We start from the raw sequence: 15,233 nt of genomic DNA on the forward strand, positions 1-15,233 counted from the left end.
GGTGTGCTTTTTGATAAATGGCGTTATGGTTTTGAAATTTTACTTCAAAAGCCTGCTTATAGTGTTTAAGCAATCGAGAAAAACTGTAATATATGTATCAATACTGCCACCTTCAGGCCACAATGATAAAGCACACAGACAATTTAAAATAATCTCTACAAACATTTATCTACCACAAATGTTAAAGTAAAACAATAGTGGTATACATGCAGGGTTCCCACATCATGTAACTATTGAATTTACTTTTCCATGTTTGTGATTTCAGGATAATGTTTATGGATTTTTAAAGATTGAGAGCTTTTTTTAGTCAATATTTATTCATTTGGCAGACACTAAATTAGCAATTGAATTAGGAGCTGATCATAACAAATAATAATAATAATAATAATTTCTATGACCTGGGGCCTGTTTCATAAAACAAGTTTACCAAATAATCCAGGTTTATTTCAGTAAGTCTGATTTATTGTCAGTTGATTTGGTTCAAAATAATCAAACTAACTGAAATAAGCCTGGCTTATTTGGTAAACTTGTTTTATGAAACAGGCCCCTGATCATTTTCAGGTCTGGAAAGCAGAATTACTACACTATGTTTCTAATAACACATCAGTGGGGCTGTAAAAGCCTGTAAAATTGATAAACCAACTCAAAGCAGCAGCCATTTATGTTTTATAATCATTTTATTTCATAATAATAAAAACCAAACTTGAGCATGTTTGTGTAAATAAATGAGGTGAACTGGTTTGTTTCAGTAGTTCTGTATGTTTTCCTATTGAGCATGTGCTGAACAATGTAGTTTCTGTCTACTGAATGATCTACCCAGTCCTCTAAAATCTAACTGTAAAAAAAGTAAAATGAGTAAACTGAAAAAAAGTAAACTGACCTACATCAATAAATTTGTTTGTTTTTGTGGAGAATAGAATGTTTATCACAACAAAGCAAATTAACCACTGCACCACACAGGACAGACAGGTGATTAAAAGGTGAATGGCAGGACAGAGCTTATTGACTGAATTGCTCATGACTTAGGCCTGTGCAAATATGAGACCAGTATGAGACTAATGAAAACCTCCCACACTTAGAAAAGTATAGGTAACTACAAAAAAAAAAAAAAATGCATCCTAAATTTTATGTCTTATAAAATGTATAAATCTGTTGCTCTAAACAGAACAAGAACGTATTGCACATCAGTCCAAACTTTAGATAATTACTGTACTTGTAAGACAGCAATGTACTGAGTATCTCTAAGTATTAAACTTCTGTAGTAAATTCATTACACACAATTAATGTATTAAGTTTAAAGTCCTCCTGTAGTCAAACATTTTATCCCTTAAAACTCATCTTTGATCACCAAAATTATATATTCAAATGGTTTTTTCCCCTGTGGGAAGCCTTAAAATAGCTTGAATGTAACTCTACACCCGTGCCTCATTTAATATACACGGATCAATGAATATGCAAATTAGCCCCGCCTCCACTCACACATCTCAGAGATGAACTCGCTCAACTTACTGAGGTAAACGCTGTACAATAGTATTGCTCATTATCTTCTATCTTACATCTATTTGCATACTGATTTGTGATTGGTTTTGTCTGCAGTGCTTACATTTAAACATTTATAGAAGCCTTTCACAGTAACAATATATTGATTCTTGTTTGCAGATGACACAAAACCAAAGCCTTAAACATAAAGTTACCTTAAACTTTAATCATATTTTGTTGCAGCCTTGCAAGCTACTTGGATTTCCTTTAGGAAATGCAAATCTAGTTTTTGCTGAAATTATTATTATATTATTATTATAAAATATATTTCCCTTTAGAAATATAAAGTTATGTTCCCTTCTTTTGTGGTCCTCCCTAAAACCACCATTAGCATATACTGCATTTCAGCCAAAACATATTTCATGGCAGTGACCGAAATGCTAATAATAGGCTTTTGGCTTGAACAGAGTGCCCACATGTGCTCAGCTGTATCCAGTTCGTAATTTATCACCCTGTGTCGGTATGAGAAAAAAGTAAAGAAGCACACAGAGGAGTCGAGGTGAATGACTGAGGTATTTGAACTCCCTGTGATTTTAAGCTACAGGTGGGTCTTGTGAAGCTTCAGTCCCATCTTCTGATAAGAGTGCTTGAGTGTCATTAGGATCCAATGGATGGAAACACCTAAGGATTCTGGAGTGAGACACAGAGTCAGAATGAATCAGCCTTGTTAACTACACACCCTCATGTATAACAAATACAAGCAGCAGATGCAAATGGAAAGAGGAAATGTAAGCCTTAGTTGGCATTTAAGAATGAGGAACTATAGCCTTTGTTCACGGAAATACAGAACTACGTTAGTTAAAAGTTAAGAATAACATTTCTAAGGACTACTACAGTCCATCAAGGTGTTTTCATATCATATGAAACAAAACTGTGCATCATTTAAATCATGTCTATAAATAAAAGACTTCACCTTGCATTGATGAGTCATATTACAAAAAAAGTAGGAATGAACAGTATAGTGGTACCAATTTTTAATTTATTGGTATCGGCTGATATTGGATATTTAATTGTTCATGCTAATTTCCCATATTCCCATATGTTTAAATCATCTTTTCCGCAATGTAACACTCGCTTAAAGAAATACATTTTATTCCTTTTTATGAAGCCTCTCTAAAATGCATTTTTTTTAATAATAATAATAATATTAATAATAATATGTATTAAAAACTTGCTTTTCTCATGCCCAAAGCGCTATATAGGCAGCACTCATTTTAAAGTGGTGGTTTAAATGCATGGTTTAGACATTTCAGCATTCTAAAGATCAGTAACTGATTATGTTTCAGTGCCGCTCTTACCCCAGTAGACTTATGGGAATGAGACAGAGTCCAGCAGCCAATAGGAAGATAAAGCCAGGACACCATGCCACAGTATCCGCATAGATTCTGCTAAAAACCGCAGAGGACACGTTACTGCTCAGGTTTTCCATAAAAGCCACACAGGCAAAGAGCGCTCCTGAGAAAACATGAAGGGTAAACAAGGAAAAGTCTGATATGATTGTCTTTTCAAAGGAAGAATGCATACAGGGTAAAAGTGCAAACAAAACTACTTTTAATTTACGTTTAACATAAGGACTCTTAAATTTAACACCACTTTGAATAAATGCCTTTACGCCGCATAGTCACGGTCTCTTGAGCAGAGAAGAGCTCTTATGACCAACATCTAGCTGAATAAGGAGTTTTGCTATGGAACAGTGATTTTCAGAGAACAACTCACCCTGCTCGGACTTTGAGACGACCTTTGACATCATCGAACGCAGAACGGGGAACGGCATGATGGCAAACATAGCAGGAATCCTTACTGTAAGGAAACAGATCAATACTCGCATTAACTAAACAAACAAGGCCTCCAAAATTACAGACTTTCCACCTATTTTAGATGGCTTTAAATTTACTGCTCACATTGACTTTTACATCATATTGGACTAATATGTATTGCTAATTTACAAAAAAAAAGGGGGGGGGGGGGGTCCTAACTTATAGAAAAGATCAGTGATAATATTTAATGAAATTCATTAACACTTTAGTACAGTTACCACTATAATTGTGTTCAGACAGTTATCACAGAAGTTAATTGAGCAAACTTTAGCTTATATTACTGTACATATAATAAGTGCATAAAAATGTGATAAGATATGTGAGGTTGATGTAACCCAAGAACAGCTGCCGTTTGCTCTTAATTAATTTTATAAAACCTCACCACAATATCGCACATGCAATATACACTTTTGTGAGATTGCGATTGGACACACATATAAAAGAATTTATTTGACTGTGGCATCTTATAAAAAATGTAATTCAGTGATTGATTCATTGTTGAAGGTTTAGTCATTCTCTCTTTTCCTTCAATGGCTCTGAATGCTGTTTTATTGTTAACCTTTAAACAAAAATTCCAAAAAAAAAATAGGGATGTACCAATATTAAAATTCTGGTCAGTACAATAAATTATTATCATTTTTACCATCGTTTTGGCCAATAAATAAAATAGATATTAAAATTAATTGTCTAAATTATTAAAATATATTGATTAAAATTAAAATATTTAATTATTAAAATTTAATTGTCTAAATTAAACTGACTAAAAACAAAAGTCAATTGTTTTAAAGGCTATTAGGCCAATAAGGCATTCTTGTTAGCGTGTCCACCTCCCATGCCAGAGACGCCGGTTCGAATTCCGCTTGGAGCGGGTTGAGTAGGACCGTTTTTTTATATATACATATTATATACAGTATATACAGTATATATATATATATATATATATACACCTCTATCGTAGCATTACATTTACTTCAGGCAAGTCATTTAGTGTCCACAGCATGTTAGCTCACTAGAGAAATGCACTCTAGAGTGGAGCATTTCACTAAATATATGCACTATATTAGCTTATATATTAATTATTTACTTTACTTGTTAGTTATGTCTTAATTATTTAATATATTTAAATAAACTTGTCATGAAAACAAGTTATGACAGTAACTGTAAATGATTATATTTCAAAAAAATAATTGGAGTAAAAAAATAATTGAAAAATTCTATTAGAATTAGATATAGAATTAACTGCCTTATGTGTAATTTACATGTTTTTTTATTTGAGTGTTGATTATTATATCTATAAAAAAAATTGCAACTGAATTTAATAGTTTGGGCTCTGTTGTTAATTGTAACTTTTAATATTATAGTAAAGTGCAAGAAAGGGCTCCCTATATAGTTTCAGCATAAGCTAAGATTTTTTTTATCCCTAAGAAAATGTTAATTATAATTGAATTTATTTAAAAAGAGAGAAAATTTGTTCAATTGCTGCCAAAATCGAATGCTGTCAAATAGATTAATCTAACATAAAAGTTAGTAAATAAATGTGTGTGTGTGTGTGATATCCCAAAAAGATTTGTGTAAATGTGCACGCTCACCGAGGAACATCATAAGCGTAGTCTTTGCGAAAGCCGTCATCAACATGCTTATAACGATTGACAGCATCCCGATGAAGACGATGGCTATGTTAGGCAGACAGAGGGAGAACAAATACAGACCGACAAAACTAGTGATGAAAATGGAGGTGCTGACTGCAGAGCCATAGCCAATGAGGATCTCGCTCCAGCACAGCGGCTTATTGAGTTCGTAAAGTGTGATTATGGACAGACCCCCGGTATTGACAAAAGATAAGGAGGAAAATATGACAATCAACAGCAAAATAACCCATTTCTTTCCTCTACTTCCTCCTGCAAACAAGTTGTAGATACTACATGCTAGTTTCTTCAGGGCCTGGCAACAAGCTACAGTCTCTGACCTGTCAATCACCCTGGTTTCTTCCAGAATGAAGATAGCGTATAGCAAGTTAACCAGCTGAAATAAGGCTGACGTAAAGAAAGGCCAGTTAAAACCGGACGCATGCAGGAAGTACCCTGTGGAGATTGACGCCACACCCGCCAACAAGCCAATCATCATGTCCACCACGGCCATGCGAAGGGTTTTCTGCTTGTCGTCCACACATAAATCGGCCACGTAGGAGAAGCAGCCACCTAGCATGGTGCCAATACCACCAAAGAGAGCACTTACAAAAGAGGCGGCAATAAGGAGATAGAGGTTAAGCTCGAAGAAGGAGACCGCCAGGAATGAAAGCGTGTAGATCAGAGACCCAATGAGGGGCATAATGATGGTGATCTTTCGCCCGCGCTGATCACTGTAGGCCACCAGGAGGAGGGTCACTATGAGACTGGGGATCATGGAAAACAAATCACTGTACATGGAGAACAGAGAAGCTGCTTTCTGCACCTCCTGAAAAAAAGCAAAATAAATAAAACAGAAGTGCATACAAAACTCTGTTACTGCATATATGTAGCCTGTCTTATGACGTCTAATGCAATTCCAGTTCCAAATAAGAACAGCTATGAAAAAACAAAAAGAAAGAAAGAGGAAATGAAACACACATGTGCGCTTAAGTATCACTGACCAAAACTATACTACAACAGACTATTCTCTAAAACAACAGGTGTAACTCGCACTATATTTAAGGGATATACTAAAATAAACCCTGACAGGGTGATCAAGATCTTTTTATTTTGCAATATTGGACACAAAATATTGATTTGAGTTATTACTTTTTCTTCTTATAGGTATTTACTTTTGTATTACCGTTCTGTCTTTCTATACGATGAGACAGAACACCAGCACATTAAACATGGGTTTCCCGGACGTTTTCCAGTCTGTTAAACAGTGTTGCCATGGACAACAGTCATGATTTAGAAATATTAGACTGAGTTCAGCAATGAACCAATCAGAATGAAGTATTCCATGGCAGAGAACACAATTAAATGCACAGGTTTAAAAAAGATCATTAAAATTAAACATTTTTTTAAATCTAATTTTATTTTTGGTCCCCAGCCACATTTTAAAAACCTATGAACGTCATAGGATACCAATGGATAACAACAAAAACAATTGGATAATACCAAATCAAAAGGCATTTATTTAAAAGAAAGACGGCATACTTTTCAAGATAAACATTTCATAACAATACATTTGCTATAGTTTTTTTTTTTTGCCAGATCCTCCTAAAAAAACATTACTCTAACAAAACAAGTGTTGGGTGTAATGCATTACTAAGAAATTAATTACTATAATTTAATTACTTTTTCCTAGAAAAAGTACTTTTTTTGTAATTTAATTACAGTAACTTTTGATGTAATTGCACTAAATACTGTATGACCATAGAACAATTTGACATAAAACTAGTAAATTTAACATGAATTTAACATCTAATGTTAAAATGTATGTTTTTAATGTAACCTTCTCCCTTTAAATACTTCAATTTTATGTGATTTATTTGAAAGAATTAAAGAAGCAGTTTCATGTCTATCCTTATATTGTTCAACTGGTTGAGGTTTTTATGGGATTTAGAAAACAATTACTAATAAGTAATGTAATACTTTTAGAGAGAGTAATTGCATCTATTTACACTGTTGAAGATGTAATTAATAGCTATAATAAATTACTTTTTATTTTATCTTTGAAAAAATGCCTAAACGGTCAAGTGGATATGACACGCTAATTCGGATAAAGCGACGAACTTGTGGTTACTCAGTTAGACACCTGTGTAAACCTGAGGAGAACTAATACATTCGTGATGCGTCCACTAAAAATATCTTGATACCAGGTGGTTAAAAGCAACTTCTCAAGAATGTTAGTTATAAGAAAAGCTCTAGCAACTCTTCATTTGAAATGTTGCTATATAATGCAAATAACATTTATAAGCGTGGTTTGAGTATGCAAATATGTATGTGTTTGTGTCAGTATTTCTTGTGACATCTAGGCTTCTTACCTCTTGCTGGTTTGTGTGGTTGCTGCTGTTGGCGGAGCATCGGGAACTGTCGTCGGACTGTGGGTAAGATGAGTTTGTGATCTCCTGCCACAATCTGCGATACACGTACTGCTGCACGAGAGGATAAACCATAAAACTGGCAAACGCGTAAATCGCGACGATCGGCTCGATAAAGTACAGTCTCTTCATAATGTCGAGGATGTGTGCTGTAAAGACACGAGGAACACAGACAATTATCAGTCCACATGATCAGACTAATTGTAGTCCAACATAATTGGTTAAACTGGTTAACCATCAACCTCCTAAAGACTTACATCATGACAGCACAAATAAAACTGTCAACTGCTGAACACCTTGGACAGCCACCAGCCTACAGTTTACTTACGAACAAAGCAAACAGATTTAGGTTAAAATAAAAATGCTACAGAAGTTCCTCTCTTCTGCTGAGACTCTTTTGCAAGCGTTGTGGCAGTTATAAAATACCCTCTGTTTTGTTTATGAAACATGCCTGATCGCAGTACGATATGATACGCCGGTTTCCTGCCCGTGAGATTCTGATTGGTCAGTTGAATTTAAGGACTCCAAGTCATTGGTTGGTGAAGCTGCCAATCACTCCCAATGGGCGGGTTGAGTCGTGAAAATGCGAGGGGTGTTATAATAATTTTGATGATTTCGGACCCTTTAAATGTGCATTTTTGTTTTGCACTTTTTGTTATATTATAATTTAAAATGCACTAACAAATGCTGCTGGTGGAACTAAAATTGCTTTTAATATAATATTTTCTGAATACTTTTGTAAGGTAATGAATTCACTTATTTATTTATTTATTTATTTATTTATTTACTTTTATTTATTTTGCAGGATCTTGATGTTTTCAGGTTAACATATTTGTTGTGTTAGGCCTATCACAGAACCTTAGCAGTTCGTATTCTTGCTCATGCACAAGCAGATATTGGTTGTGTCCAGATAGTTGTTAAAACAAAATATGAAATTATTATTTACATTATTTTTTATTATCATTTTTTTTTTTTTTTTTTCTGGTAGAGAACCACTGCATTATAGACATTTGTTTTCCCTTTATGTAAGTGTATTGGTAACATTGAGTAGACGAACGTAATGGGAGGGGTCTAAATGACTGAACTGAATAAAACTGGACGTGGAAAAACAAATCCATACTGGTTGCTTGAATTATTTTGGCCTGAAGAGGGCGCCTCACGGCCCATAATGGCCGCTCTTTTCTGTATAGACAAAAATGAAAGTCACTACCTCTTTTTTAACTCAAGATGAGTATTTTTATGTAACGTAAAAATATACGAGAAATGTATCATTATTGTATTTTTGTTCAACAATTGTATATAAAATATGGATTTTAAGCCATGGCTTTATCCATAGCCAAACATAACATAGCGCAATCTACACAGTTTATTTATATTTTGAGATTTGCATGTTGCTTCTATTTGTTTTATTTCTGATTTTATACATTTTCTTTTAGCACTATGTTATGTTTGGCTATGAATTAAATCATAGCTTTACAACCCATACTTTGCATACAATTGTTGAAATTATCTTAATTTCACATTAATTAAATGTGCACATATAAATCATTTATACTAAATACTCCAATATTCCATAAAAAAAAAAAAAAGAAGAATTGTTTTGACTTTAATTATCACAAAAATGGCATACAGGACTTGGGATGTGTTCCAAATCAGAGGCTGCAGCCTTCAAAGGATGCAGCCTCTTCAATTTCCTACATCACATGACACAAATGTGACCAATCAGCGGTCAGCCTGAGGCCCCGGAAACGGTCTGGGGCGTTACCACAGTACTGCAGTTGTCCTTTCTAGGTTCCGGTTGTATTTCTGTGCTTGAACTACCTGCCCGCTAATCATTTTGTTTCTAGCCATATACGATCGCAACCAACCGGGGAAGACAGACACAACTCTGACAGGTACACAAACCTCCTCTTTATCAAGCGTCCTTATAAATGCATAATACATACTGACATATTACAGCTGTACCTTTAACGTAGAAATGAACACGTTACGGCGCTGCGAACAGTAAAATGTCAGTTTATATTGTTCAGAAACGCAATGAAGAGCTAGCCGGCTAACGTTAGCCGCCAGGGCTGGTCGTGATAAAGGCTTTTAGCGCTGTCAGTCTGTCTTAACTGTTGATTTTGGCAGATCCAGGGCCGGCGGCTACTGATTTTTTTAAATTCTAGTTATCATACGGATTATTATTAATATCTTGTGCACTAACCTTCAGCCTCACACTGAGACTGTGGGCCAAGGTTAGACAGTCTGTATATGTGCATGAATTGTAAACATGTTCATAGATTTGGGTTGCAAATGTGTATGTATGTGGCGTGGCATTGTGATGAGCACCTGTCATCCTCTGTTTCTGCATGGTTTGTTTCACTTGAGTCGGACATTTTAGTTTCGGCTTTGATGGGATTTGGGTTCATGTTGCATCCCTTGCTGTCGTGTTGCTGAAATGACAGCATAACTAACATGTTTATGTTAGCATCGTGTTGTCTTTCTTCCCTATAATGCGCTGAAATTTTTTTAGTAGCCTTAAGAGTGTATTTTAGCAAGAAGAATATCAAAAGCACAAACTGTTCAATCATCTCAGTTTATTTTCTTCCTCTTATATCAATTGTTTATGACAGGATGCAGTAATAAAACATTTTGAATTGTGTGTTTTCGTGGTTGCATGATGCGACATTTGATACACCTGCAGGCGGTTTGAGGGTTCGAATATGTTCATATGGTATGTTTTCAAAGTAAATGTTATTTTTTTCTTATTCAGGACTGAAACCGGTTGTGTCGAGCCATGGCATTCAGTAAAGGTTATCGTATTTATCATAAACTGGATCCACCTCCATACAGTGTGATCGTGGAGACCAGAAATCGAGAGGAATGCCTGATGTTTGAGTCTGGAGCTGTTGCTGTACTGTGTAAGACTGTCCACACACCCTTTATAATACTTACTTTTTATTTATTTTAAATCTAAGATGTCAAACCAGTCTTTTTTGTTTTTAAATATATTATAAATCTTAAAGAATTAAGATTTTAATTCTTAAAGGTTTTCCATTGATTCACAGAATTTAGATGCAAGAGGGAAAAAAGGCTTAAATATTGTCTTTTTGCATGTAAAATACTTTTTTTCAGTCTATACATCATCTGTTAATATGACATGTGGTTTTTAAGTAAATGTTTTGATGTCATCCATAGCGGCGGCAGAGAAAGAGACCATCAAAACGGCATACACCAAGATGCTGGATGCTTATGGGATTCTGGGAGTTCTTCGTCTTAACCTTGGTACAGTTTCTCAGCCTTTTTTTTGTCATTTGACTTGCCCATTGTGTTTGTCATCACAACAAATACAAATCCACCCTGTCGCCAGATTAAGAGAAAAACCCAGATGTTTTAGAAGATAATTAGAGTGTAAATCTCACCAAAACACAAAATTCACAGCAAAACCGAGATTTATGGAAGGTAAATGCACAACATATTATCAAGCAGTTTTTATACAAATATAGTCAATAATTACAGTGTATCTCTTAAAGTTCTCAGAAATATGTATTGACTGAGATTTTCTTAAAGGGATAGTTCACTCGAAAATGAAAATTCTGTCATCATTTACTCGCCCTTAAGTTGTTCCAAACCTGTATAAATTTCTTTGTTCTGCTGTACAAAAAGGAAGATATTTGGAAGAATGCATGTAACCAAGCAGATCCCACCCCCCATTGACTACCATTATAGGAAAAAAACATACTATGAAAGTAAATGGGGGCAAGATCTGCTTGGTTACAATCATTCTTCCAAATATCTTCCTTTGTGTACAGCAGAACAAAGAAATTTATACAGGTTTGAAACAACTTGAGGATGAGTAAATGATGACAAAATTTTCATTTTTGGGTGAATTATCCCTTTAATGAATGCAACATAGACATTGAGACTCATCCACCCCAGTATTCAATGAAGTGGCCGATACATATGGGTTTTTCAATATCTGATTCTTAAACTTTCACATTCTGAATATGTGGTTGCAATACTTGCATACACCACAAACTGAACTCTGAATCTGCTTCACTCTTCTTCCATAGGAGATTCTATGCTCCACAGCCTGGTGGTCGTAACGGGATGCAGTTCAGTTGGAAAAGTCCAGGACTCAGAAGTTTTTCGGGTAACGGGAACAGACTTCGTCTCTCTGAAGAATGACCCCTCAGATGAGGACCGGATTGCTGATGTCAGGAAAATCTTAAACTCTGGGAACTTCTATTTTGCCTGGTCCTCCACTGGAGTGAGTCTGGACCTCAGCTTGAATGCACACCGCAGGATCAGAGAAGACATATCGGACAATCGTTTTTTCTGGTGGGTATTTTTCAGATTGTAACCTTGAAGGTCCTTTTGATTTAGTTTTGAAAGAGTTTTCTATATATCTACTGTAATACAAATATATATTTTTTTCAAAACATTTCCTTTTATTGTTTCATGTGTGCAAAATATTTCCGGTTATTTAGACTGATGAACTCAATCATTAGACGAAAAGTGGTTATTAATGGAAATGTAATTATATAATGGCTTTTCAGGAATCAGTCCCTCCATCTCCATCTCAAGCATTATGGGGTGAACTGTGATGACTGGCTGCTGAGGTTAATGTGTGGCGGTGTGGAGATTCGCACCATCTACGCTGGGCACAAACAGGCCAAAGCTTGCGTGATCTCTCGTCTCAGCTCGGAGAGAGCAGGCACACGCTTCAATGTCAGAGGCACAAATGACGACGGCCAGGTGGCCAACTTTGTGGAGACAGAGCAGGTATGTCAACAATATGAGTCACCTGTGAATGACCTTTGAACTCGCTTCCTTAATCCTCTGGTGGTCTTTGGTTATTTTAGCCCCTCAAAATTTAATTTTAGGGTTTAAACTACTTTTAAAAACTTTTTTTTTTTTTTTTTTTACTTCATTAGAATTGTATGAATCTTTGTGACTTTTATGGCACTTGCTATATAAACACAAACAATTGTAGACATGATTAGAAAAGGCTAAATGGTCTTAAAAGTCTCACTTCAGATCTTTGTGGTCAGAAATGACCACCATAGGAAATAAATGAGAAATACAAGAAATACAGAGCAATTTTTGGGGGTACAGTCTACATTTCAGCCACAATTAAGCAGTCTTTGATAATGTCTAAATGGATATCCAAATGCAAAACTTAATAAAATTAAGTAATTATATCTGAAAATATTCCTATAAGCAACTAGGGAATACCGTCCATGCGCACGATGGAGTGCGTTTTTTTTATGTGCGTCATGCGTGTGACATGACATTCACAGACAGTGCGTTCTCTTTTTCTCTTTTGGCACGTTTAAATGGTTTAAAAGCATTTGCATGAATAAGAGCGTGATCCTATATTTTAATGCTAGCCAAAGGATGACGGAAAAAAATGGATGCTGCGTAAATTGCGTTAATATATATATATATATATATATATATATATATATATATATATATATATATATATATATATATATATATATATATATATATATAGTGCTGTCAATCGATTAAAAAAATTAACTCGATTAATCACAATTAAAAACACTGAAGTTTTTATACGTTTTTAATATACATATATATATATATATATATATATATATATATATATATATATATATATATATATATATATATATAATACACACACCATGGTATTATGCATGATTTTCTTAATTTCTCAACACATTGCATCAATCTACATTTGTTTTTCTAATATTTCTATTATTTTGCATAGAAATTAATGGTACATAATTTAGAGGTGAATATTGTCTTGAACTATGAAATTCCTTCAAGATACAAAATATCTTGAAGGACATTATTGGGTTAGTTCACCCAATAATGATCTTCTTTGGAACACAAACTAAGATATTTTTGATGAAATCCAAGAGGTTTCAACGCAACTATAGTGGTTTAACCTTAATGTTGTAAAGTGATGAGAATACTTTTTGTGCGCAAAAACAAAACAAAAAAAAACTGTTGAACAAAGTCATTATTTTTGTTTTGTTTTTTCACACAAAAAGTATTCCTGTTGCTTCATAACATTAAGATTGAACCACTGTAGTCATGTTGACTATTTTAACAATGTCTTTACTACTTTTCTGGAACAAAATCTATTACATTCATTTCATTAAATAAGACCATATGTGGCATCCCAAAGCTAAGTATCTGCATTTATTCATGTTCCCTACAGGTTATTTTCCTTGACGACAAAGTATCCTCCTTCATTCAAATCCGAGGGTCAATACCACTGTTCTGGGAGCAGCCAGGAATTCAGGTACAATAAAGCTTTGAGTCAATATGACGCATGCTTGCATTCAAATCACACTGAAGAAAAATATTTGCATTGCGTTCTACTGCACTGAGCTTGTTGGAGTTCCAAGCCCCTGCTGAGTCATCATAACAAACATATTTTCTTGTGTTTCCACTTCGACACACATGACCACCAGTGCTGACCCCCTTTATTCATATTATCAGAAACACTCGTTTCAGGGGATTTTGTTGCAGCTGAATCAAAGTCGAGAGCCAAAAGGACTGCAAGGGAACCAGCAGCTGGTATATCGAAGGTTTAGTTCTGTTTGGTGGATGATCTGTTCTTTACTGCAAAGAGTTTGTGCAATGTCAGTCGGTGAAAGCTGCACCTAAACCGACTGTGATTCATTTTGGAAAGGAGCCAGATTCTGATAAATTTATTGCCTTCTTGCGAAATCGAGTTAAGATGCCAGGAAGCAGGTCTGGAATTGCCGTGTCTTTCCTCTGACATTGCATAGACGTTATCATCGCTGCTTTTAGTGGGAAGCTGGTGAGGTGACCCTTCTTGAGCTGTTTTTTCAAAGCTTTGCACAGAACCTGAATGACAGGTGTTCTGTGTATTTCAGGCCATAGTGGTATTGGTTAAGGGAGTCCATTATCTTCACTGACTGCAAAGCTAAGAGCAAAATAAAGGAAATAGTATCACCACAGGATACTTTGTTTCTGCTCCCAGAAAGCTCAGGGTAATGTGAGCTCATCTCTGCTGCCATTCCGAATGTATGAAATATTAATGCAGGGACCTGCAGAGGCAACAAACAGAATTGGGTGGGACTCTACACAGACTGACAGAATCTAAAGCATAAATGTCCCACACCAGCTCTAAACCAGGGGTCTTCAGCCTATAAGGACCCCTTGTTGGAGGTGAAACAAGGAACCATCTCTTACATATCAATGGAAAAAAAAATACCATATTAGCATATTTGAATATATTAAATATATATTTATATATTATATTGTTTAAATATAAATATATTACAAATGTAAATACATTGAATTAAAACAGTTACTAATAATTAATGATTTTATTTACTCATTTTATACATTAATAAACATTTAATTGTTATTGTTAACTAAAAACTTAAACCATTAAATAATTTTCAATAATTAGAATAAAGCTGAAAGGAAAGAAAATATAATCTTGAATATAAATAAATAAATATTAGATGAAAAACTTTTCAAAGAAATATTAGAAATGTTACATTGAACTACTAAAATTACAAGAACTAAACTGAAATAAATGGTAACACTTTAGTTTAGGGTCCAATTCTCACTATTAACTAGTTGCTTATTAGCATGCATAGTACCAGGATTTTGGCTGTTTATTAGTACTTATAAAGCACATATTAATGCCTTTATTCTTCATGACCATATTCTACATCCCTTAATCCTACCCAATACCAAAACCTAACAACTACCTTACTAACTGTTAATAATACTAAAATAACACAGTTTAATGTGGTAGGGACACGATTTACTCTATATTTAAGCTTTGCTGGTTTTGGCTT

The 15,233-nt window shown here is 34.6% G+C and overlaps 2 protein-coding genes across 12 annotated transcripts in view; one reads left to right on the plus strand and one right to left on the minus strand.

Annotated features, from left to right (window-relative positions):
* Positions 1-658: 658 nt before the first annotated feature.
* Positions 659-7,886, minus strand: LOC125260658 (solute carrier family 46 member 3). Its single transcript, XM_048179139.1, has 6 exons — positions 7,668-7,886; positions 7,354-7,559; positions 4,946-5,810; positions 3,256-3,339; positions 2,838-2,994; positions 659-2,169 (listed from the first exon to the last, which is right to left on the minus strand). Exons 2-6 carry the CDS (start codon positions 7,540-7,542, stop codon positions 2,073-2,075), a joined length of 1,392 nt encoding a protein of 463 aa, XP_048035096.1. The 5' UTR covers positions 7,543-7,559; positions 7,668-7,886; the 3' UTR covers positions 659-2,072.
* Positions 7,887-9,157: 1,271 nt separating this feature from the next.
* Positions 9,158-15,233, plus strand: part of synj1 (synaptojanin 1) — a 32,613-nt gene continuing 26,537 nt past the window's right edge. For all 11 annotated transcript variants that reach the window (XM_048179147.1, XM_048179193.1, XM_048179169.1 and 8 more), the window contains exons 1-6: positions 9,158-9,305; positions 10,166-10,313; positions 10,591-10,677; positions 11,466-11,733; positions 11,952-12,177; positions 13,610-13,693. In XM_048179147.1, coding sequence (XP_048035104.1) covers positions 10,190-10,313; positions 10,591-10,677; positions 11,466-11,733; positions 11,952-12,177; positions 13,610-13,693 — 789 coding nt within the window. In that variant the 5' untranslated portion in view covers positions 9,158-9,305; positions 10,166-10,189. The remainder of the gene's footprint in view (positions 9,306-10,165; positions 10,314-10,590; positions 10,678-11,465; positions 11,734-11,951; positions 12,178-13,609; positions 13,694-15,233) is intronic.

This window comes from Megalobrama amblycephala, linkage group LG2 (assembly GCF_018812025.1).
Source record: "Megalobrama amblycephala isolate DHTTF-2021 linkage group LG2, ASM1881202v1, whole genome shotgun sequence".
NCBI classification, from domain to species: Eukaryota; Metazoa; Chordata; class Actinopteri; order Cypriniformes; family Xenocyprididae; genus Megalobrama; species Megalobrama amblycephala.

What these genes read in the sequence shown, in the direction of transcription:
- LOC125260658 (XM_048179139.1), bottom strand. Translation starts at nt 7,542, where the DNA reads ATGAAGAGACTGTACTTTATCGAGCCGATCGTCGCGATTTACGCGTTT. An exon ending in ACCACACAAACCAGCAAGAG is followed by an intron (nt 5,811 to 7,353) that starts GTAAGAAGCCTA and finishes GCTTTTTTTCAG; the next exon opens with GAGGTGCAGAAAGCAGCTTC. An exon ending in CGTCTCAAAGTCCGAGCAGG is followed by an intron (nt 2,995 to 3,255) that starts GTGAGTTGTTCT and finishes ATGTTTTCTCAG; the next exon opens with GAGCGCTCTTTGCCTGTGTG.